Below are 26,018 nucleotides of genomic sequence, written 5' to 3'. Positions count from 1 at the left end.
AAATTCAAATGCTCATCCCCAGAGGGAGATCATCACCTTGCCTGGATCTGTCATTGTAAACTGAAAAACCCCATCAACATTATTAAATCCTACCTTGCCAGGTCATTCAGGTCCAGCCGCCCATCTTTATTTTTGTCAAAGATTTTCATCTATAAATCAAGAAGACAGAGATAAAATAGATAAGCCATGAGGAGAACACGCACACAAAAAAGCCAGTATACATTTTGCTCTGCCCTGTGCCCTTACCTCTGCTTGCTTGGGGTGCTTGCCCAAATCCCACGCAGCATGGCATCCTACACTACCACCAAGTGCAAGGGTGGCACGAGAGCATAGCAAAATCCTCCAGTTTTCTGACAGTAACAAGCCAAAGCAATCAAATACCCATACTGCTCCCTTCCCACCTTACATGGGGATAAAGGCAGGTCTGCAGCAAAAGCCTTAAGAAACTAAATACTGCCCTTGCCATGGCAATGCTGAAAAAAGGGGAAAACTTCTGAATGCTTCCAGTCTGACTCCATCCTTATCTTTCAGTGTTGCTGTGGTTACTGAGTGGCTGAAGAGCAAATGCCACCTTCTGATTGACACTCAGGTCAGGATTTTACAAGACTAAAGCAGTGTGGTTTGCTTGGCTCAGCCTGCTGTTGGAAAGCTCTAAGACTGGGAAGAAGGTTCAGGCTGTCAACATCAAGAGGTTAATCTGTGTGAATTGATAACTTATCCTTTCCTTAAGATTGCTTTTTCCTTAATACCATCATTTTGATGAGTCATGACCAAAAAATATTTATTTATTTGTTATATTTGGTTCTACATTTCTCTTAAAGGCACAAAATCAAGTCTGTTCCAAGGAAAGGGGGAGGGGATGTTTAATGAGTTGGAAACCTGAATAACTCATGGCTCAAAATTCTAGAAAAAATGTATTTCACGTTGTAGTGGCAGTGGGGAGGAAGCTGAATATTTTACTGTGACAGGTCAACTTTCTTTGTCAATAGTTAAGGAATATGCATTATATTGATAGATATAGATATTGATAGATCTCATCTGATTGTTTAGTGGTTGTGCAGAGTAACCAGTTCACTACAGACCTGTTGTGTAATTGCACATCTGCTGGAGAAGGCCTGTAGCAGTCCCCATCTCACAAAGATTAGAGGGACATGATTATCCTCTGTGACACTGAATCACCAGGAGCCAGCAGCATGTCCTGAGCACTTCCCAACAGTGAAGCCTAACACTTGTATGTGAACATAGTGTGTTCTGGAAAGTTGCCATTTCTCAGGGAGACCTTAACTATTTTGTCAGTGCCTTCTCCTTGCCTCCTTGCTCAAGGGCAGGCAGCTATGCTGAGACCCTTTATCGTAGTTCATTTAGACTGAGATTCTGCAAGAGATTGTCTCCCATTAATTATTCTGAGCGTTTTACACTACTGAGGTTTGGATGGGGTTTTTCAAGAGGAAGTTGGTATAGGCTCACTTTCCTCCCACTGAAAGACAGTATAAAAGTCCTATGAATGATTGAAGGCCCATATTGAGATATTTGGAAAAATGGCATCCTGAGAGCTACGTGGGTGTTCAGTGGCACAAGAAAAGCCATTTTCCCGTTTAATTGGCCTCTGCCAAGCATGCACTCTGTGCAGAGTCACTAAATAACAGAAGAAGGACTTCTGAATCTTCTTTGCTCTAGAGCTGGAAAACAAATAAAGCTGCCAAGCCATCCTGAGGACTGCTCTCTGCTTGCTCAATCCAAGTCACCCCTTTCTAGCTGATCTAAATTCTTGCATCCTGCTTCCTGCCCCATTGGTTCTCTCACTGCAAGATGGCACATTTTCCTGGTCTTTGCTGGAGCTGCAATGGGGCAAGGCTGGAGGAAGGGATGGGAGCAGAAGCTGCCTTTGCTGTTGCCACCAAGGGGAGAAGTGTCCTTGCAATGACAGACTCCCACTGCCATCAAAGAGATAAACCTGAGCCTTCAGTCCTTGGCTAATAAAGGAGTTATTCTGCAGGCCATAGAAAATGATTAATGTTCTTTTTAGAAATAGATAGTCCCAGATAAGAATTTTAAAGCCTCTGTCCAAATGGAACATCAGTACCTAACCTGTTTTTTTGTGTTGTGTGAAGAGAGAGGGAGATACTCCTACTAGTTCACTTTCGCAAACTCTCCAACAAGGGTGGCTTTGCAACATCCAGCTTACACCTTTACTCTGAAAAGTACTCTTTAAAGAAAACTTATGAAGACAACCCCTACTTAGACAGCTAGAGAAAGTATCAGCATGTGGATGGTGGGAATACTGTAGTACTGAGGCTCTACAGTAACGCAAGTGCTTTTGAAAATGTCACTCTAAATCCCTTGGTTTAGGCCACCAAGAAGCATTAGTTACCCACATGGTCTGTAGGAATTCATCATAAAGCAGCACAGCTGGCATGGTGGGAGAGGATAGCATTTGGTGGGAAACACAGGATACAGCTCTCAGGGACTCTGCTGCCAGGTCAGGGCAGCTCTGGCTGAAGGTACTGGCCTTTTCTTCACACAAAGATACAGTGTCCTTACTAAAACACACTAAAACTTACTGTCTTTAGCACTCTTTCAGCTTCACCTGGATTCTCCTACATGTTTCTGAGCTCCTGAAAGTGTGTTTTATTTTCTCCCAATCTCAGAATTACTCTTTTGAGACTAAAATCCAGTGTTTCAGCCTAGATTTCAAATTCAGATGTGTTTTTCCCTCTGCAATATCTCAGGAAAGCAAACACAGATCTTTTGGGAGAAGTTCAGCTCTGTGACCACAATGTTCTGATTTCCATACAAACTCACTGATAAACACCTATAAATGTTGACCATGGTGTCAGCTTATGGGACCAGGACAGATCTGGTGCGTCCCTAACCAAGAGCCAGATTTGGGGCACATTTCTCATTTCATATAGGCCTATCTGGGACAAGTCTCGAGTCTCCTTTTCAGTGAAACATCTCCAGCCTCATCTCCTTTTCCACAGAATAAATAAATAACACCCTGGTGTAGCTGTCCTTGTCTTGGGACTTTGGGTGTCCTACCTGCCCTGCATCTGCTCTACATTGTGGGTGCAGCATATTTTCATGGGTTCAGAAGTCACAAATAGCTGAGAGGCTGAAAAGCTTTGTGCATTCTTAATGAAACAGGCTAGATTAGAGCCATTAAAGCACAGTTAACTGCAGAGAGAATACTTTCCCTAGAGGAATGCTTAATGAAAGGAAACATCCCCAATTTGCTTCTCTCGCATGGTATCTTTGAGCTTGACATTAAACTTTCAGTGGCTGACCATGTCTACTTACAGCTAACCAGCTCCCCTCCCTGACCTCCTTCACTCCTCCCTGACCTCCTTCACTCAGCTCTGCAAGAGAGTATCTTTGTGTTTTCTAATTGTTTGGCCTTTTTCTGCAGCAAGTATCCTGAATAAAATTTGCAAACATATGCAATATTTTGATTGTCCAAACCAGTCGACAGAGGGAAAATAAAAGTCTGGCTGGAAGAGCTAGGCTGAGCTAATTCTTGGCCGCTGACTTCCACATGACAGATAGAAAACATGCTGGGAATTAGTTCAGGTACCACAGCTAATAAGATAGACCTAATCCTGTTATCTGGACAACTGGAGCTCATGCGTACCCACTACATGGCAGTCTCGCTTTGCACTACTTGGGGAAAAGCCTGAGGAAATGGTTTTTAATTAAACTTTCAAGTTTCAAGCATGTGAGTGTTTATTCTGATCTGCTAATTGTGTGAATGAGCACACAAAGAATGTCAGAGGGTACCCCACGTGACGAAGTGTACATCATGGGAGAGGCAGATAATTGAAATGGTTATGAGATTTTTTCTAATTTAAACTTTTAAACACACCATCTTGATATGTTAAACTTGATGGATTTTCAGTTTACCCTCCTGAAAAGTATATTTACGCTGCCAGGCTGATATGAAAATATGAAATGTGGTTAAGGACAAGGTCTGGCATGTTTAAATAGCACTCAATTTTAGTAAAAGCTTTGTTGCATCTAGCAGTATGTTTTATAAAATGATGCATTTATTTTACTGTCAAGCTACCCCGTGTTTTAAAGTGTTTGCACAAATTAATTCACTGACATTTTAATGGCAGTGCACCAGGGGCATCTTAAGTTCTGTTTGTTTGAATGTAGTCCATGTAGTCTAAGGCAGACAGAGAATATGTAAAAGCTGGGTTTGCAAAATAACTGTTGTTACATCTCCATTTCTTTTTAAGTGCAAAATCAGAACTGCCATTGGCTTTTAATTCAGCAAAGGAAATACCTCTGCTTTTCCAGTCCAGTGTTGTAAAGAAGACCACCACAATATGATATGCTTTGAAGAGCAATATAAGATTATAAATCTGAATTATTTTCCATGACAGAGATAAGGAAAGAAGTAAACAACCAAAATAAATAGTTCTGTGAGCAGTGGACTCACTAAAACTTGCCTTTATATCTTCTCTGGTTCTTTGTGTGTAGTAAAGTGGGACACTGAAAAGAGTCAGCTTTTGCTTTACTTCCTACTCTCACAAATACATATATCATGGGTATCTATGCCCAACAGCTGTAACTCAAGTTGGTCTGTGAGTACAGAGTTACTGAGAGCGTATCAAGACAGGCATGTGGCCAAGATCCAGGACTCCCTATGGCTTCTTTCTTTGAGGAAGGGTGGTGTCACAAAGGCTCTTGCAGACAGACAGGAGGGCCCCGTGGCCAGCAAGTTATCCTCAGGACAAAAGCTCAGTGCTCTGCCCAACCAGATTTCCTGTGTCACATAGACAAGTCATTTAGTGCAGAATTTCTAAGAGTGTTTTGATTCCTGGAAGAGCAAAGTGTTATCTCTTGGAGTTTTCAAAAGCCTGCAGGCTCTTGAGTTCTATTGGTTTTGATCTTCAGAAATGAAGTTTTAGCTTAAATGGGATATTCTACTTCCCTTGCAAAACTGGAAGCGGCAGCACCACCTACGTTAAGTCAATAAGGGACAGGGGAGGCAGATTTGCCTCCATCGTGTTCATCAGATGTGTGCGTTCTCTATTACAGGCAGCAATGCAACAAGAAGAATCACACGCACCCAAACCCAGGAAGAAGCTCTCTGCTGATGGTGCGGCTCCCATAGTGGTGGCTTGGCTTAGATGCCATGTTTGCGGTGCCAGAGCATCCCTGGAGATCCAGTCTCTTGGGGGTCACGGCATCCTTACAGAATTGCCAGGCAGGGGGGCCAGAAAGGAACACTAACAGGAGAAGAGATGTGCGAAGACTTCTCCTTAGGCAATCACTCCTGTAGGCTACACTCCATTCATATTTTATTTCTAGAGCTTTGGGAAGTTTGCTCTGTTTAGGCCTTTTTTTTCAACACAATAAATATTTGTCTTTCTATTATTACACCATTTCTTTGGTGGTCATAAAAGACTTTGTTAACAAAGATGTGCTAGCTTGACTAGTAAGGAGTTAAGGGTCTAAATTACCTGAATTTTCTGTGCTCTGACTTTTATTTCCATGTGTAAGTACACTGGCATTGGCACTGAGTATGGACAGACAGGCTTTCACAGCCAAAGATCTGACCACATTGAGCCTCTAGCGTTATCCTCGCAGAGGGGAGAGGCAGCAGCCACAAAAGCACCAGAAATCCTCCCAATATGCAATAAAGGTAGTCCACAATGCATGCTCATGGACATTGACCATCTTCAGGGAAAAGTCACTCTCTTCCCCTCTGCACTGAGATGAGGAGCAGCTGGTCAGCTGCAGGTTTGTGTGCTCAGCTTACATAGCTCAGTCTCCAGGATAACCTTTGCAAATAAGCCCAGCAAAACCCTGGTATTATTAAAGCTGTAAAAGATATCTATATTGACTTCTCTGGGGCTAAGATTTCATACTCAGCCATCTCCATCTACAAACTGTCAAATATTGTAGTTCATGATCAACGCTTGTTGGGTTATTAGTCACTGCACTTATACTATTTCCTCTCTAGAATTTTAGCTTGTGGTGGGCAAAGACAGTGCGTTGGCTGGGTGAGAGTTATTCTTTTCATTTTACTAAAATGTAATAATGCTCAAATTAAAGGACTTTTTTTATGCTCGGTCTGACATTACCAACATAAGGCAATGCAAAAAGTGAATGTCAGTGTTGCATATGTGACTGCTTCAGGAGAATATGTAACTTAATTTGCTCAAGTTTGCCTCAGTAATGAGCTTGTCCTTCATGCAACTTGTAGGCATTGAGGTTACAAAACTAGAAGTAGCATGCTGCTATCCGGGAAGCTGTGAACTATCAGAGTTTCTATGAATAAGGTAATAACATATGCCAAGATGGAAAAACTGAGTGAAAATTTTGTTTTTACAGAAGAAAAAAATGATGAATACTTAATTTCATCAGAAACTATACCTTAAATCTAGTTTCTATTCCATCATTTACAGTATTCTATGAAGTACACAGCTGTGTGCATGCACAGGTACAGAAGCTGTAACTCACAACAAAATGTTGTCAAATGCACGTGTGAGATGAGTAGTCATGGGCTGAAACTTCACTAGGACACAGAAGCATACCAATAGCTTGACTTGGGGGGTTGAGGGGAGATGGGGAGGGATTGGAAAAGGTTGTTCCACCATCATCCTCCACAATCGTCTTCTCATTGTGAAGCACAAAGGGGACAAGTTTTCATTTCTCTGGCTTATGTTAGTTCAGGAAGGCAGAAAATTCCCACTATGCTCTTAAAAACCTCCATTTTCAGCTGTTCTCTGTGTCTCCTGGAGCACACATTGCAGGACATCCTGGGGCCTCTTCTCATGAGGCTCAGAGCAATACAAGTCTTCGATTCAACCTCCAAGCACTTGTTCTCTGCCAACAGCTCTCAGTCGGTGCCCACGGGAAGGCAATTCTGGGAACAAGTTAGGTCAGAGGCACCTGCATTCAGTTGGTTGGAATCAGAGTGGAGTGTTTCGGCCTTGGAGCTGAGAAGGAGTGTGTGAATCAAACACTGGGTTTGCAAAGGGTCCTGGGGATTCTGGTTGGCTGGATGACAGCACCAGGTGATGTTTGCCAAAGGAGGAATGGAGGGGGAATGAGGAGAGGGCTCTGCAGAGAATCCCAAAGACTGAATCATGGTGTTTGCAGCCTCATTTCTTCATCGTCTGTAGCAATAAACCTACATATTGTTTTCAGGGACTCAGAACTGCACATGATTATGTATCTTCTCATGCAAGTTGGTGCATGTAAATGATTATTCATACACACTTGATGACTACTAATACAAACATATATCTATGTAAGCAGGAAAAAAAAAAAAAAAGAACTATGCCTACAAAGGGGCTTCCTCAGCACAAAGTTGCCACTTTAATTCCTCCATGAAGAGTCTTGGGAACTCAAATATTCTTCCTTCATGACTTTCCCCCGTGGCTTTACTGCTCCTTAAGAAACAGCTGCTAAACAATCTGATAAAGTGATGCTCCTTTCCAGAGATGACCAATCTCTTCCAAAAGAAATACTTTCTTCTCAGACTTTTTTTTTTTTTTAATGTGATATATGATTATTCATAGCAGCATAAGGGGCAAGAATTTAGCATGTCCTGGTTAGTATGATATCTGCTTGTACTGCTTATAAGCTGCAAACATCCAGCACAGAACCATAAAATGCAGCCTTTTTTTTTTTTTTTTCTCATGCCTGGGCTACTTTCTTTAAAATGATAGTTTGCATTTTCCTCTTTATCACTATCTCCAGAAGGCTCTAGGGTCCACTCAGTATATCAGTAGCTGCTTAAGATGCGTGCAGCCAGCTGTGTATGTACAGAAAAAAGGGCAGAGATCTGTAAATTCCTGTGGAGACAGATGGATTTACAGCTCCTAGGGACACGGCTTATTTCAACAGAATATTATTACATTGGCACTTGAAAGCCCTGAGTTAGATAGATGGGCCACCCTGAGAGACCCTGTAGTTGGGTTCAGCAGAAGTGGGTCCTTGTCCCAAGGACTTTGTGCTCAAAGCAGATAAAAGGCTGGGAGTAAAGCCATAGGGGAGGGAAATATAAGTCTGTCCACTCTGCAGTAAAGGAATTAGTGCTGCTGGTTGCTAAAGATACAACAGAAAGACTGCGAAAGCTTCAGGAATAAAATGGAAGGGCCACTGTTCCCTTTTTTCTGAACAGTGATAATGGTGGCAGAGTCCCAGTGGGACTCCTCACTCCACGTGGAAAGCAGAGAGAAAAAGCAAAGAGCTGTCTTGCCCTGGGCCTTGACATTGTACCTTTGCTCCTTGAGTTATTTCTCCCTCTTTATACAGCCCACAAATGCAAGGCTGAATCTTTCTTCCCTCATTCGAATTTTGCCTTTCTGCTTCAGATACATTCTCACTCAATCACTTCACGCAATGTATCTGATATGGTAGATACTGCCCATGTGGATACTTTGTTGTGAGGTACAGAATTTATATCCTCTATTTTACTATAGAATATCACAGGGTGATTACGTGTGTGGTAATTTCACACCCTGCCTTAGCTTTTGGGATCGGGTGTGTTTATAAACATCCTTGACCTTCAGTTTAGAGAAAAGAATTGCAAGATAAAAATAATCATCTGCCATATCTTCATTTTCTAATAACCATCAACATCCCTGATTCTTTTGGCATTGCAGCTTTGCAAACTTTTGTCCTCCGGAGTCAGATTTGCATTTCAGATCTTATATTTCCCCAGATATACAAAGCATCCCTTTTCCCATATCAAATCTTATCTTTTGATGTAGAGACTAAACTGCCTCTCCAAAGATACAAAGCCAATCTGTAAAAAAACATGGAAATAGAAACCAGACCTCCTGGCTCTTAGCCCTGGGCTGCATTGATACCCAGGTGCGTTAGGGCAGTAGAATCACAGATCTTTCTTGGGAAATTAAGGGAAAGGGCAACAAGTTGGAGGAAATAAACCACCCACTGTCTACAAGCTTCAGATCACCTATTTCCCAGCACTTGATCAGAGATTAACCACCAGGGACAGAAACCTCAGTGGAGCAGCATGAAAGCTATTTGCTACCTGCAGATGCTACCAGGAAGATTTTTGTTCTAGCTGTAACTACTGGGATTTTATTGTTTTTAGGCTCTGCCAGTTGGAAAATAATTTCTGCAGCTAGCATTCCTCTCCTTTCACTGTCTTATAAATATGAAAGAAAAAAAATCTATGCTCTTCTGTAATGGCACAGTTTTTCACATTGCTCTAAAGGGTCACATTTCTAGACAGAGACGCATCATGCATACATAACATGGTGTTGCAAAATATGTGGGCAGCTCCTTATTTGCTTGCATATCAAGCCAGTTTTTAGGTACAAACACAGATTTTTTGCCAAGAAACAAGGCAGTCCCATCTGAAAGTAATTTAAAAAAATTGCAGTGATAGATGCCTGCTAGTGGAATTCAAATAATACCCTTGAGAATGACATCATAAATGAGAAATTTTTTTCCCTTTTTGTCTTGCTTTTAGATGTTTAGATATAATAAGTTGCTCTGAAATCCAGGTGACTGATGCTAAACTTACACCAAATAATACACTGTTGATTGCAGTATAAAAGCTGTATTGTGATAAGGGAGGGGAAGAGCTGAAACTTTCAACCTCCCAGTCATTCAGGGAAGCAGCAGGGAGCCAGCAAGGCTTGCTGGGCTTTGTGGAGCAGAAAAGCCAGATATCTGCTCATCTTGGAAACAAAAGGATTTGCTAGGAAGGAGGAAGGGAAGGAGGGAGTGAATGAGCTAGAAATCTAGCTGTGGCTGAACATGTCCTGAAGAAGATGTGCCTCACCTATTTTTAAAGGAATTTAAAGCTCAGTTTGCTTTGGCTTAGAGTTGAGCTGTTTTCTCATAGGGAATAGTTCAACTTAAACCAAAAGTGTTTGAAATGCTTTCACAGGTGATGTCTAGTGTAAAAAACTGTTAGCTGTAGCATGTGTTAACTTCCCAAAGGATTCTCTGGTACACCTTTTAAGAGGGCTTTTATGGCCCTGTAGACATTGACCCTGAAGATTTTTAGTCAGTACTCTAATCTAAACAATATTAATACTATCTTTTCTTACCATGGTATCAGTATATTCTTCCAGCTTTACTTCAGCAACCGTCTTGTTATGCTGCAAAAAGAGATCTCGCAAGAAATCCTGTAGTAAGAAAGAGACAAATTTTACTCTTTAGAGTAAATTCAAGAAATAACAGTAACCAATTCAATTCAAATCTAGCAGAGGTATATGAATCTAGTTTCACATTGCTGCTTAGTAGTAGCGTCTTCAGTTTCACAAAGTTCAAATTTTTTTTTAGCTGAAACATATTTTTTCAAATAAATTAAAAATAAAAAAAATTTCCCAGAGAATGCATACTGGAATGAATCATTAATTAACTCATAAAATAAGCAAAAAATAACATCAATCCTTTAATATTTGCTAACTGATGTCAAATCAAAATATTTTCTTTTCAGCAAAACACTTAAACATCCTCTTATATATTTACTGGGGCACAGGCTGAAGCCACACGCTGAGACTTCACCACATGGTCTGCAGCCCAGGGATGGGCTTGTGTGCCCAGATGACTCAAAGTGTTTGAGTTACTGTTTCTGAACAGTCTCTCGTCTCAACAGCCTGAGCTTTAATGAGAAATCAGGGTTCAGAAAATCTGCAGGCTCAGGAAGAGATTGTGAAGAAATCCCATTAATAAAATACAATGGTTTGGCTCTCTTTAGCTGCGAGAGGCCAAGGCAAGGCAACGTTTGTGGGGCTCATTGGGTGCCTCAGTGTCACCGAGACAAGTGGGGACATGGGACAAGGCAAGACATCAAGGGCAACAGCAGAGCATCTCCCTCCTGCAGGGTCCCTGAGACCATGGCAAAAGGCGTGAGTCCTTCAACTCACTATTAACAATCTTGTTATTAACAATCATTTGTCAACCACACAAAAAGGCAGCAAATTGGTAAAACTGACAGAAAGGCTCCCACTGACATCAGTGAGCTGTAGATCAAGCCTACAGAGATTTGTTAGAATAACTTACTTTGAGCTCACCAGCTGAAATAAATCCGCTGCTGTCAGCATCGTAACTGCGCCAGATCTGAACGGGGATAAATTGATACAATCACGTAAATATTGCAGTTAATCATCTGCTCGAGTGATAGATTGTAAAAATTCAAATCAGAACTTCCATAATGAGCAAGCTGTTGCGTTATCCAACACATAATTAATTGTACATGAAATACAATAAACTTTTCACACAATAGCTTTTACTCACACTTGGGTGCATTAAACATATGACATGCTGCTATCACATGTTTAATGCAGACACACTGTCTATAAAAGGAAGAAAAGACTAAGAAACTGCTCTGCATTTCTTACCTAATTTGTACATGCAGCTTCTTTTATTGCCCTGAGTAAAAGTCAAGGCCATCCACAACTGGCCATTGATCCACAGAAGCTTCCAGTTTGCATGTGAAATAAAAGTAACTGCAAGCAGTCTTGGAAAAATTGAAATTCTGTGCTGGGCTACTTAGAGGCAGAGATTGGAGGGAGATTGGGCAAAGTTATATAGGCTTGTGCTCCTCACTTGACCCAGCTTATGGAGGTTTCCACTCCATGCCCTGACAGGCTACTGTTTCAGGATAAAATGATGCTTAAAATGTGCCTGGTCTGCCTTCTTGGTCTCTGCTGTGCCACAGATGAGGCAAAGCTGTGGCTTTGCCATAGCTCCCAACAGGGGTGGATTTATCAGTGGGGAGGTTTTGTCTCTGGTGGCATGACTGATAGCTGGCTGAGAGCATTCGCGAAGTGTGATGAGTACCCTTGGTCCAGTCCTAATTACCACATCTCTGTTTTGCTGGTATAAATAATGTACAATCTTCTCTACCTGAACAGATCAGAATGTGTTTTCCACAATATCCATCTATTTCCCATACTGTGTTCCGCAGTGGGCAGAAGGGTTGGTATTGAAGAAGCTGTTAGTGTGCAAGGGAAGAGGCAATGTGGAGATACAGACCCGCATGAATTCCACGCTGTTGTCCAAGGGAGTTTCCCGTCGGAAAAGCAGTAGAAAGTTCTCATCATCCGGCAAGATCATATTGGCAAGCTGGAAAAAAAAGCATTAAAAAAAACCCCACAACAAAACAAACCCACACCAAGAAAGTAATGAAAAGAAAAAGCTGTGGTGGCTGCTGACATAGTATGGGAAATGTAAGTTGGACATGTTTCTCCCTTGGAAATAAACTCCAGACCAAGACATCTGGCTAATATAGTACTCCATGACTCACCTCCTCCCCACACAGGCTCTATCTTCCCAACCTCCCAAGTCTGCTATAGGTCCTAATCATAGAATGGTATGGGTTGGAATGGACTTTTAAAGGTCATCTAATCCAATTCCCTGTCTGTGGGCAGGGACATCTTCAACCAGATCAGGTTGCTCAGAGACCTGTCCAACCTGACCTTTGATGTTTCCAGGGATGGGGCATCCACACCCTTCTGGTCAACCTGTTGCAGTGTTTCATCACCCTCTTAAAAAAAAAAGTTTTCCTTATATCTAGTCTTAATCTACCTTCTTTCAGTGTAAAACCATTACCTCTTGTCCTATTGCTACAGACCCTATAAAATGTCTGTTCTAATTCTCCATCCTTCTGTAAAAGAAATCCTGAGCTGGGGTTGGGCAGAGATACCTCCTGGATTTTCAAGCGTCCATCTGTGGTGACATTGTAGACAGACATGAATTGCTCCTTCATCCTCTGAACTTTTTCTTCTGTGATGGTGTTCTGCCACAGAGAAAACAACATGAACATGAAAACTGCTGAGAGCACTAGAAGAGTCTCCTGGAGGAAGTCTCTCCCCACTCACAGATAGCCTCCAGGATCATTTTATCCTTACAGTTGGGGGGTAATGCTTTTAAAAGCCCACAAACACACCATTGTGGATGACTTTTTGGAAATAAGTCCTATGCATAGCTTTGTAGCAACTAAGCATTCAGCTGGAAGATCAGTGTTTGGAGACCCCAAAATATTTCAGTGACACCTGCTTCTTTAGCCAACTGTTCCCATTATAACACTGAGGTTTGGTTTTGCTCAAGTGTGTTTTACAGCAGTTTTCATCCTGCTTGTTTTCAACTCGTGCTTTTCAGGAAAATATCCTTATCTTTGAATGACATCTCTGTAGTTCATTAGATCACCAGCCTTGAAAGGTGTCAATGGAGCTAGATTGTTGCTTATTATTACCTGTCAAATGGTTTAAGACCTGACATCAAGCCCTGTCCGTGTTCCTGGGTTAGTAGCATAGAATTTCAAGTAACTGACATTCCCTTTGCATCTGCTCAACCCCATGATCGCTTTATACATAGTGGGGAGTTTTCAGGACTTATCAGGTTTTGACAGACATCACTGTGATAGGTGAAATACAATGCTTAGGTTCATCAGGCACGGTTTCTTTAGCAGCAGCAATGAGGATACCCCGTCTGACTGGACTACACAAAGTACAATTTCCCCACTATAAAAAAAGCTTCTGGTCATACGAGCTTTGTGACTGGGCTGGGAAGCTCTCCTAATTAATCTCACTCCAGCAATTAATGAAGTCCTATGTTTACCTCTGCATCTACACTGAGGGGGTCTCTCCCATCCCATGGGAGGTAGCCCTGACTGGGAGGGGAGGGAAAGAAGTGAGGAGGATAACCCAGACTGGCTCTTGGCATACTTTTGTAGCAATTTTTACAAGACAATAAATTAACTTCCCAACCCCTCAAAAAAGTCCCTCAAAGATTTTATCACCTCTGCATCCAGCTGGATTTAGGACTACAGCTGTGCCTTCCTGGGTCTTCTAACCCAGTTTCTCATCCTTTCCAGCTTCTCTTGAAGCTCCATCAGGTTGTACACTCCCTTTCTTATTGCTGTGACACAAGACCATGAATCACTTTCTCAAATTTACTCTGTGCATAGCTCCATGCAGTGGAGCGCCTGGTCGCATCCTTGGGGTACAACACCAAGGGCTGGCATCTCCTAGTTTGGGGACGAAACACCCAGGAGTGATCCCACAGGGATGTGCCCAAGGTGACCGTCCCTATCCTGGGGCCTGCTGTTGGCCTTGAGCGTGTCCTAGGGCATGGTTGCAGGTTCCTCCTTTCCCATGGTGGTTGCTATAAAGCCCGGGTGGTGCTCATTGCTGGCCCCCAGCATGGGTATGGTGGGCACAGCAAATTACTGAACACACACACATGGTATTCTTTCTCCTTGGCATTATAACTTACCCTCCTGCTATTTAAATTGCCTTCTGACAGCACTTGCACTCTTTGAGACACCTCCCAGGAGTTAGGCAAGCCTATCAGTTGCCAGCTTCAATAGGCTTCCAAAGTACTCTGAAATTATCCTCCTCCGTGCCCAGTAGGATAACTTATTTCTGAAACAATAATCATAGCTGATATTTGAAAAGTGTGCTGTGGAGTTCAGACTAGTCATTTGTTAAGAAAGCTTATTGCTCAACTTCATGTCAGCTATTCACCACCACCTCATTGAGCTTTCTGTGGCAGGAACACTGTTTTCTGTGAAAAAATAGGACAGCCTCTTTTTTTTTATAAACTGATTTAAACTATGGGATATATCAAGTAAATGCCTAGAATACTTACAATATTTACACAGGTCTGTGAGCTTTTAGTCCATGGGGTTACACTACAGTAGATTTTTCAATTTGGACAATCACACTCTGTTTGTAAATATTCTACTCGTGGAACAGAAGTGGTAATAGATCTACCAAACCCCAGCCTTTACTCACAAAGCATAAAAGATACAGCACAATCTGGCTTTCCCAAGATACATACTCAAGGCAAAATTATTTGCCAAGAATATACATCAAGAATATGTATACACCAAGAATGATACATCTTGGGTTATGACAATTGGGTTTCAAAGGTGACCTTTATGGTAACCAAAAATCCCAATCTCAGAAGATTAAAAATAAATAATAATAAAAAAAATAGATCAAGTAAGACATAGCACTTACAGAAACCAAGACTGGGAGACTTGGTCTCCAAGGCTGACCTACTGGTGGTGCAGACCTGTAGCTTGTTCTGATTGCTTTTCTATTCCAAAAACATTTAAAAGGCTGGAAAAAAACCCCAGTCTACATGATTTGTTCCCCTTGCCCAAGCAAGGACATGAATTGCAGACTTCTGCTCTACTTGCTGACTCTGTAATCTGATTTTGGATGTCTGCAGCCTGTAGTGGAACAGCCTGGGCATGCTGCAGGGCAGAGCTGGAACAGTGGGGCAGATGGCTGGAGTTGCCAGTCCGTCCCTGAAGTCTTAGGGAGTAAGTCAAATTCTCTGGCTTGTTCAGATTTTCTTCAGGTATTGTTTTGGCTTCAAATCAGTGCTGAGGCATTGCTACATCAAGGAAGAGACATTTGGGAAACTTGTGAGTGGTTCAGCGGGATCTTCATGCTTAGACAAGAGTGTGCTGCAGAAACAAGAGAAAAGTTTTTGGGCCACGGCACTGTCTATTCAATATTTCAGGATTTATGGAGCCAAGGCAGAATTCTACTAGCCAAACATGTCCCTGATATTATTTTTACAGGTGCAATGTTCTGTGAGCCCTAAGAAGGCTTCATGGGTAAGCACCCCAGTTGGGTCTCCAAGCTCTGCTCAGAAAAAAGGATATGGACAGAGACAAATAGCAAGTAAAGCCAGTGGGGAAATAGAGATGTTATGGGGAATATTAAAATGTTTTAAAGCATTGTAGATATAGCAACTGACTACACTCATAAATGCATTACACAGATTTTTTTCAATAGTAGTGGTGGTTTGTACAGACAACAGTCAGGTGTCCCTGATGGGGACAAGATAACTATTCACAGATAAGAGATTACAGTGGATGCAGCTGCTGCAGGGCAAATCCCTGAGCAGGGATGCAGCAAATAGCTGTCTGTGGGAGTAGGCACCTCTCAACCTGCATGGAAGCCAAGGCTGAGCTGGGATGGCAGGGCAGTGAGGGGCTGCACAGTCAGACTTGGGGTACAGGGGCCCCTTCACTGCCTCAGTCACCCTGCAATGAGGTTGCTGAGGGGAGGCCAAATGTAAAAGAAGGCCACTGGTCAGGAGGCTCGATTTCTTATTCTCTGCCTTTGGAGTCCAACAAACATTTCCCTGCCTTCCCTATCAGGGCAAGTCCTTTGATAGAGGGAGAAAAATCAGGAACAGGAGAGCAAGATAGGGAGACCTCCAGGTAGGCACTTGCAGGGGTGATTCCACTGCACTGGGTGCTATGGCCACCACCTTCCCTGGGAGGTTTATCTTACCTTCCTTCCTTTAATTATTATCTCAGTGTTCAACTACGGACTGCAACAAGCAGGAAAGTTTAGAAACCAAACACACTATGCTTTCAAATGCCTCAGGCTCATTCTCCATTTATTCAAGTATTATGAATTATGGTAATAAAAAAACCAAATGCACCACTTTTTTACTCTGTTTTTGGCTGGATATAGTAAATTTTCTTCATAGTAGCTAGTATGTTTTGGATTTGTGCTAGAAATAGTCTTGATAACATAGGGATGTTACTTTGCTATATATTATATTTCAGTCTATATTAAAATATATATTCCATTTTACTACATAGTATTTATATTTATTATTTTATAATTAAATTATATTTATTCTATATTTTACTTATAGCATATACTATATTATTATATATTATTTTATTTTAAATACCGGATAGTTATTGTTGAGCAGTGTTTACAGGGCTAAGGCCTTTTCTGCTCCACATCCCACCATACCAGTGAGGAGGCTGGGGATGCACAAGGAATTGGGAGGAGACAAGGCTGGGACACCTGACCCCAACTGACCCAATAGATATACCATGCCATACAGCATTGTGTTCAGCATATAGATCTGGGGGAAGGAGGAGTTTGGAGTGATGGTGTTTGCCTTCCCAAGTCACCATAATGCCTGATGGAATCTTGTTTTCCTGGAGCTGGCTGAACATATGCCTGCCCATGGAAAGTGGTGAATGAATTCCTTGTTTTGCTTTGCTTGTGCCTGTGGGTTTTGCTTTACCTATTAAAATGTCTTTATCTCTACCCACAAGTTTTCTCACTTTTACTCTTCTGATTCTCTCTCCCGTTCCATTAAGAAATGAGTGAGTGAGTGAATGGCTGTGTGGTGCTGAGCTGCCAAATGAGGTTAAACTATGACATAGCAAATAGCGGGATACAAATTCGTGCCTCCTGCCTCTACGAGCTGGGACAGAGGGAAATGGCTTTGCAGCAAGCAAACGTCCATAGCTGAGCATAGCTTCCTTCATCAGAGCTAATGCTCTGATGTCTTGGTTATGTCACCAGTCTCAAGCAGCAGATCCTCACCCAGTTTGAAATGTTTGCAAAGCTTTCCCATTTTGTGGCGGTTTAAGTGAAAGCTGTTGCATACTTTCCAGTCACTGTCTGTACTGGGAAGCCTTTCTTGTAAATCCTTGTTTTTCCTGGTGCATGCGTCTCCCTGAGTTTCTGGATGCTGTGTGGTTTCCAAGGGCTGGTACATGTTCTCAGTGTCCAGTCAGGAAAGAAATCCTTACTTCTTACAATGAGGAGAAGGCCATGTCATTTTTATCCTCACAAAAGCACACATTTTAAAATATTGCTGTGACTTTGTTTACACACTTCTCAGGGTTAAGGAGTAAATTTCTTACTACGGATGCTCTTCCACAGAGTTTTCCAGAGAACAGCTGCTGTGTTTCAAGTTGCCATATCAAATTATTTTTCTTCTCCTTCCTTTCCTTGTTCAGTGTTTGTCTTCCCTTTTGCAAAAACCCTTTAGAAGTATTTAGCATCACAAAAGTAATCTGATTTTTAATAGTGTTTGTAATCATGGAAAGGGCATGATCACATATGTTTTTTTAATTTCCACAGCATTTAATTTCTTTGTCGTGGCTGGTTATGATTGCTTGGAAACCTGGCTGTAATCTGTCTTCTTTGTTAACCCATTCCTCTAATATTGTTGCCTCTTTGCCTCATGCTGTCTAATTAAAGTTTTGGTCCTTAAGAGATTCACTGCCCTGATGAAAACTTGCCTTGATGAAAACAGCTATGAGTCATTTCTTAAGGGGGGTAAAATGTGAATGTATGGAGCACTGTGGAGTCTTTCCTATTTCATGAAATTTAACTCCTTCTGATCATGACAGTCTGGTCATAAATAAATTTATTTTTCCTTCTTGACGTGATTTTTTGAAGAAGCCACTGTATTGATTAGCATATGAAAAACAAGAAGAAACTATATTTAAGTGACTATTATAGCCTGTTTCTTGGAAAAAAAAAGGAATAATCTGAAAATGCTGGCTTGAGCACATGTTTCTTCTAATGTTTCAGCCAAATTTGATAGAAACCAATGGTCCCAGAGATATCAAGTTCCTACAAGATCTATGAAAATAAATTGTGTCTGCCAAGAAGGATAGTTGGAAAAAACCCTCAACAACTATTAGCATGCCAAAAGCCAGGAGTACAGACAGGAGGCCAGCAAAGACCAGATGAAACATCAGTAACATAAACTTTGACCTTAGGAGAAAATCTTTTTTTTTTTTTCCCCAAACATTTCTTCTTTAAATCCCATAGCATTGAAAAAAATAAATCACAAGAATTACTTCATTTCACCCATGCAGCTGTACTTGGCACAGACTGCATGAGTGTGGGATATCACCCTGCAGCTCCTGAGCTATCTTCTCGTTTGGGTCAATCGCGCTTATTTAACTGCAGTACTATCACCTTAGAATTGGGCCCTCTATTTTGGTTAGGATTTACTGTAATCCTGCACACTACAGTAGATAAGCACTTATCCTGTTATCCTGTATCCTGTTATCCTGCACTGTGTTTTGGTTCCTTTTTTAGCTCTCATCAGCACAAATGTGGGAAAGAATTTTTCACGTAGGAGATACCAGCATCTAACAAAGGTTACTACAGCCTTCCTTGTGCCATCACAATTTTGTGGGTAGGCTTTGAACAGGTTCTTTGTTCTGCCTTTTCCACTCGGCTGAAAGTTTTCTGACATGCATTTGGCCAATGAAAACACATCATGTCTCTTTTTCACCATAGGTGTGTTTAGTTTGCATTTAGAGATACTTCGAGGCACTTCCCTGCTTTAATGTGAAGGAATAGGAAAAGGAGTTGTTCAGGCTAATTAGGGCTGACAGAACCCACAAACTAAAGAAACAACTGCATTTGGCATTATTTAGAATGATAGAATGGTATGAGTTAAAAGGGACCTCAAAGATCATTTAGTTCCAACCCCCCTGCCATGAGCAGGGACACCTTCCACTTGTCTAGGTTTCCCAAAGCCCCATCTGACCAGGCCCTGAACAGTTTCAGGGACAGCACACCCACAGCTTCTCTGGGCAACCTGTTTCAGTGCCTCTCCACCCTCACAGTAAAGCTCTCCTTCCAAGTATCTAAATTGCCTAGAGTATTGCCCAGAGATTAGAACTCTGAATTATTCTAGATGTGGATGAAAGCTGAATGCTTTCTGCTAGGGGTCTTCTTGCTGTTGCCTTGCTGGTCATCAAAGACTTTAGGTCTCTTGGGATGGTAAAACACAGAAGAAGTCTGCTTTGGATGGCTTTGAGGCTGGCTGATATTTTGGCCTTTAAACTTTGTTCGATTAGCTGCTGCATTCCTGACCATACTAAATTAAACACATTATTTAGATAGGCAATGCAGTGTGCAGGCAAGGATGATGTGCAAGAGTACCTGGAGGTTGCTCCTCTTCTTTGGAAGTAAAATGCAAAGACAAATCCTTCATGGCTGTTCAGAGTGAGGTCCTAAAGCTTAACTTCAGTCCCTTCCAGTCATAACTATCCATGTGGGTTTGGGGCAGAGGAATTATAACCAGGCTAATACCTGTCTTGTCTGATCAAATTTATGCTTCAAAAATTTTTACATGTGGTCTCTTATGCATCTACAGTTAGTCAAGGGGAACTGTCTTTTATCTGAAAATCTTTTGTCTACTGAGTATAATGTAAGCAAAGTGAAATACCTTTCTGAGAAAATCCAATAGCAATGTGTATTCCCCTTTATATCTGCCCAGACATCATTGTTTTTATGGAAACTTTCAGTAATCCAACTCCAAAATTTATAACCATTAATCTACAAAATTCTTCTTATCTAATTATTCTGAGAATATACACAGAGATTCATTAAAAATATACAAAAGAGCAAGCAAGGAAGATACTAAGTGATCTTGATATGGAAAGAAGATGTAAACTAATACAAGAGAGAAATGCCGAGGTTCTGTTCCAATAAAATCACATCTTCGATGCTGAAAGAAACTGTCCTTTCCACTGAGCTTTCACATCAGTATAAAAACTGGAAAGAGGTGGCCATAATGGAGAAGAAAGAGGTCTATGAATGAGCAGAAGAGAACACAGGCAGCTCACAGCAGCCATGCAGCAACAGGTTGGAAGCTGGAGTCTCAAATGGTTAGAGAGAAGAAGTAGGAGTAATAACAACAGCAGATGGGAAATGTCAGCAGTTCGCAAACATGCTGGGGTAGGGCTGAACTATCCTTGATTCTACTTCATATTCCCCAAACAAACCAAATCACAGAAGCCCTTCCAACTGATGAAGAATTTATATAAACTTCAGTGTTATAAATCACAGAAGACTTATGGATATGTAACACACACCTGGAAATTGAAAGTATTTTCTTGGGAATGGATGGGTTGGAATATTTGAGTTGGAAGGTACCTACAATGACCATCTATTCCAACTGCCTGACCATTTCAGGGCTGACCAAAAGTTAAAGCACGTTGTTAAGTGCATTGTCCAAAAGCCTCCAGCAATCACCCATTGCTGGAGGAGAAGAGACAGAAAGCAGCATCTGGGATTTGGATTGGTGTACTACAGATCTACCTTTGTTGCAAAGTTTTCTCTTCCACCCTCGTAACTCTTGATGGTTCAACAAAAGGCAATGAATTAGCCTCCCTCACTGGAGGCTATTTCAAATTTCTTTTCTCACTCAGAGTTGTCAAAAAGAACCGTGCCTCTCAGCTTCCCAACAGGCTCCTTTTTGCATTGTTTTCCCAGCTGCTCCCATTCCCTGGCATTTAGTGTCAGCTGGGGATGCTGCAGAGCAGTTGTGAAGAAAAACACAGCTGAAAGACTACAGTGGTCATTAAGAAAAATAACAGCTTAGAAAGTGCAGGCTGAAAAAATATAATTATGAAGCACTTGCTATTCAAGCAGAGACAACTTCCAGTGCTGATAACATTATTTATCACTTGTGTGGCACTTCAGACACAGTAACTAATTAATCCTTGTGACACATCTGTAAGTTATGCCAGCGTATTGCTGTCTCCCCCTTTTACTGTGTAAGGAAACAGAGACATTTAAAGCCCAAATGAGTAAAGGTCAAAACAAACACTAAAGCAGATAGATGCTCAGTCCCAGCTCACTGCTTCTATCACAAAGGACACTTTCTTTTTGTAGGGTGGCAAAAAAACAGTGCAGAGGGGACCCTTTACTCCTGCTGCTATAACCACAAGCCTGTACAACATAAATCACGTGAACAAGACAAAAAAATGCCTCAATGTTGTTAGACAAACTCACTGTACAAAGGCAGTAGAGACCTTTGTTTAATCTGGTGCAACAGGTGATCCTCATACCAAGGGGAGAGGGCAGAGGACTGTTCTCAGCCTCCTAGGACAAAGCTCCCCTTGGGTTTTCTACCACCAAGGCAGGCTGCACTGGCAACTGCCTGCTGGGTAGTTTTGTCCCTAATACTACCAGAGTGGAAATGTTGCCAAAAATAAGCAAGAAAACTAGGGAAGAAAACCAAAAGCACTTGAGAGCCTGTTTGAGTACTCTGAAAGTTAGTGAGCACCATCCTCCAGAATTAGCCTGTTTCTTCTGTTTAATAGGAGGAGAGGGAGTCGGTGCTTTCTCCATTCAATTTGTGTTAAGCTATTTCTTTTAATGGCAAAACCTAGACAGTAGAAACAAAGGAGATGTAAGCTGGATGAGGATGGTGAGTTAGGCTGGAGTCATCCGAGCAGGGATTTTTAACAACGAATAAAACTATTATTGATTTCTTGAAGCAGAAAGTTCATGTCTAGAACACCCTCATTTTGCAAGTTCTATGTGCAACCTAACACAACGTGATAGAGTTCACACTGATATCAGCAAGACCACAAAAACTGCTGTAATACACCAGGTTTGCAACCCAGCTGGTATTGTGCAACGCTGTCCCAAAATCTCATGTAAGGGATGCGCAAGGGACGCTATGGGCTAGAGTGGGGCTTGGAGTTTCTTCTTGACCTCTCATCATCAGGAAGCTGTCTGCAGCATGAGATTCCCAGCTAAACATCAGTTTTATCACCATCTACAGATCACTCCAGAGAGCCCCACTTGGAGGTCCCTTGCTTCAGCAACACACTCCAGCATTGAGCTCTGCAGCCTCATTTTAAGCCTCTCCTTCAACATCTCATGTTTGCTGTCACCGGGTTTGTTTGAGAGTGCTTTGCGTTAGTGTTTCAATGCCCCCAAACTAGCAGCTCCCAATTTCTTCTTTTGTTCCTGGGTAAACAATCATGAGCTTTTCAATTTCTCTTCAATCAGTTTTTCTGTGTCCCTAATGTTTCTTCGCACTTAATGTTGAAGCTTTTTTGATTTGCTTTGAAGTCTTTTTAGGTGCCTATCTGTTCATCTAACCATCCACTCTCTGAAAGATGTTTCTGCAGAAACTGCCAATATTTCAATCCAAATTTACTTGCAAATTAAACAAAACTATGCTTGAAAAAATTATTCACAACTTCTGTTTTTTTACTTTAGCCCTAAAGATCCAAGAGTACTAATTGGCTTGTAAGTACAATTTTGATTTTACACTTGATATTCGTGAATTTATGCCTTTTATTAGCTACCTTTTCCCTTTTGTTAATTACTTTTTGCTTAAAGGAATTGTGTCATCTCTGTTTCATCTCATTTTTGGCATGTCCTCTCCTTCCATTTGGAAGATGTTTCCTCCTTTTCTCTTCCTATCTGGCACATGTTGTGTAGCAAAAATATGAATATATTCTTCACATGCTTCTGAGTGCTGGCCTGAGTGGAAGGATTTCTCCTTCACTGATGGTGACACTCATAGGCAATGTATGACCTGGAGCTAAGGAAACCAGCCCCTCTAAATTGTCATGCAACTTCTGTTAGCACTGATGTGCAGAGAGTGAGAGAGGGGAAATGCTGTCAAAAACAGGAAAGAAAACCAGGGCACAAACTCAGAAACACTTGAAAGCCAAGTCTGGATCTTCAGAGCAACCGAATTGACTCTTGTTTGGCTTCTAGCCATTTGCAGAAATACAGTCTTGTTCCTAAACACTATTTAAAATTAATGACAGTATATTTGTTAAAAATTGACCTGCGAAAGAAACCTATCACATTAACAAAACTAATCAGCACAGGCTTGAATAAATAAATCATCACCATTGCCCCCCCCCCGCTCACCCTGCCAGGCTGTGTGCTGGTACTTTTTTGTTTGTTTCTATTAAGAGGCAGTAAATGACTTTCTCTCCACCTTGCCAACCAGCGCCTTCAGCTGGTGCCAGCTGCGATCTCACCCTGACAGCAGCTGATGGGCTGAAAACAACGGATCAAACTTCTCAGGTGACTGCACTTATTGTACCTGTTTAAATGCCACCTTGTTGCCAAGAGAAAAGCTCTTTAGCTTTGGATTGCTAAGGAAGTTAGCAATCAGGGAACAACAAACACAAACCATCTCTCAGCACAACCTTTTTACTTGGACTTGATGCACAACTAACACAGCATGGTACTTACTTCTGGTCCCAGTTTCTCCAGGAGGTGATGAAAAAAATTGTCAAGTTCCTTCCCTTCTATGTAACCATTGTCTAAATAAAAGTAAAATATATTAATGGTGAGGCAGTACTGCCCAAGTTCCAGGAACTGTGTCATGCGCTGCATGCAGGGAGCTCCAGGCTGCATGGTCAGGAGCTCAGCTGGGGGCCCTGCCTGCCCACTCAGGAAGGTCCTATTCGATTTGATCTGGTCACATCTATGTGGGGACTGGGCACTGCACTGCTGGGCACCCCAGGAGTTTTCCTCACAGAAAACATCCTGTAAAAAAAACCTCCACAAACTGGCCCCAGAACAGGGAACAGCAGATGGAATGGGGAGGTGATGAAAAGGCAAAAACTTTGGGGTGAAAAGGGTGGTTTACAGATGTGATATTTGGGCACGGTAAGGAGGAACAGGTGGGCTCAGAAACACCCGCGGGACCTCGTGGGGGTGAGGCTTGGACACGCTGTCAGAAAGCCACTGGTGCAGGCTCCCAGCCACGCGTGCAACAGCCCGGGCACCCCACACTGCACCCACCCGCGCGGCCCCCGCTCCCACCCGCACGGCCAAACCCCTACGCGGCACCCACCCGGACAGGCACCCGCCCGCCCCCCAGACACCCCGTCTGGGGCTCCAGCCACGCGTGTCCCGCCCCCCCGCCGTCCCCACTTGCCGTCGGCGTCGAAGCGCCTCCAGGCCCCGAGGAAGGCGGCGGCGTCCAGGCGCCCCTCGGCGCCGCTCTCCATGGTGCTGCCCGCCCCGCGCACCCTCCGCGCCCCGCACCGCAGGCTCTGCCCGCGCCCCGCCGGCCGCCCCGGCTTTGAGGGCGGCGGCCCCGCCCCGGAGGCGGCCCCGCGGGCGGGGGTCGCGGGGGGAAAGTCTCCCCTCCCCACGCGTCCGGCACGGCCCCGCGGGGCTCGTCACGCCGACCCCGCTGCCCGGATCCCGCCGGCACGCCCAGGGTGTGGTCGGGCACCGGTGCTGACAGGACGGACCTCAAGCCTTCCAGGTGGGCTGGAGACACCCGACCCTGCAGGGGTGTGCCGCTCGCAGACGACCTTTAAAATTTCAAGCCTCCCCGAAGGAAGTCAGAAGTGCTTGAGGGAAGTGTGCGACTTCGGAGAAGAAGTGGAGTTTAGAGGGGGAAAAAAGAAGTTTTCTAAAACGGAAGCTCTCCTCCTCTGTTTATGAAAGCAGAGCAGCAGCGGGGCAGAGATCTCTTGCCTTCTCATCCCTCCCAGCCATCAGAAGGGTTTCCCTAGGAGGAACGGGGAGCTACAGAGTGAAGATGGACAGAAATCTACACTCTCTTCCTCCTATAATACTAATCAAAAGAGAAACTGTGGGGTTCAAGGTGTCAGTGATGATAGAGCATCATATTCATGATGGCCCTGCTTGGAGTTAGATGTGATTTGAATGTCACCTGTGTAGTCACCTGCATTGATTTCAGGTACCTGGGGCTGGACTGTGTGTCTTTGTGTGTGCTCCTAGTAGCATTATTATCTCTTTTGAGACCCCTTAGAGTTTTTTCCAGGTTGCTCTTGATTCAATATATACATATTTCAACTTCATGCACATGCTGATTGCTTTAGAGAGGCTCTCAGAAGTAGAGCAGAAAAGGCTTTTAAAAAGTACTTAATGTTTGCCCTGAGCAGGTTCCTATTTGTTCTGAGGGAAAAAAAACCCTCCTGAAGAACTAAAAGTTGTGTGGTACTCAGGAAATATCAGGTCTGCAAATCACATTCTTTCAGAGAGATCACAACAGAGATCACACAGCCACGTCCAGCTTTTTCAGTGTGCGAAGGAAAAGGAGACAGTGTGAAGCTGATGATTTAAACAGCAGCATAGGAGCAGCTCAGTAGGGGGATTCCCTGAATAGCAACCTGGCATCACCTTTGGACCTCAGAAAAACTATTGTCAGGATAGATAATACAACGGCAAGGCCAAAAGCATTCCCTGAGCGTGGTCAAACGGGGGACCCCGGCACAGAAGAGGAACAAGTGCTTGTTAGGTATGGACACACAGGGAAGCCTAAGTTTAGGGGACATCTGCTCAGGTCCCTTGCTGGCATGATCAGAGACACTGCACATTTCTCTGCGACATATCCTTGCCTCTATGTCAAAACGCATTCCTGGCCCTGGTGTTAGGGCTCACCCATGGAACCTCTCCTGCAGCCTCTTCTCCCCAGTGCTTCCCACCACGGCTTCCTGGCCAGTGGTGGCCTCACGTGCCCCA

The 26,018-nt window shown here is 42.9% G+C and overlaps 1 protein-coding gene across 2 annotated transcripts in view; it reads right to left on the bottom strand.

Annotated features, from left to right (window-relative positions):
- The window catches only part of SCGN (secretagogin, EF-hand calcium binding protein), a 29,241-nt gene extending 4,702 nt beyond the window's left edge, over nucleotides 1-24,539 (bottom strand). For both annotated transcript variants that reach the window (XM_027643934.1, XM_027643935.1), the window contains exons 1-7: nucleotides 24,457-24,539; nucleotides 23,766-23,836; nucleotides 12,647-12,739; nucleotides 11,977-12,066; nucleotides 11,002-11,058; nucleotides 10,044-10,121; nucleotides 94-149 (exon numbers count right to left, since the gene is read on the bottom strand). In XM_027643934.1, the coding sequence (XP_027499735.1) occupies nucleotides 94-149; nucleotides 10,044-10,121; nucleotides 11,002-11,058; nucleotides 11,977-12,066; nucleotides 12,647-12,739; nucleotides 23,766-23,836; nucleotides 24,457-24,529 (518 nt within the window). In that variant the 5' untranslated portion in view covers nucleotides 24,530-24,539. The remainder of the gene's footprint in view (nucleotides 1-93; nucleotides 150-10,043; nucleotides 10,122-11,001; nucleotides 11,059-11,976; nucleotides 12,067-12,646; nucleotides 12,740-23,765; nucleotides 23,837-24,456) is intronic.
- Between the last annotated feature and the right edge of the window lie 1,479 nt (nucleotides 24,540-26,018).

This window comes from Corapipo altera, unplaced genomic scaffold (genome assembly GCF_003945725.1).
Source record: "Corapipo altera isolate COAL_440 unplaced genomic scaffold, ASM394572v1 24b, whole genome shotgun sequence".
NCBI classification, from domain to species: Eukaryota; Metazoa; Chordata; class Aves; order Passeriformes; family Pipridae; genus Corapipo; species Corapipo altera.
Note: the sequence above shows the minus strand (reverse complement) of the source record. Positions and strands in the feature narration are given on the sequence as shown.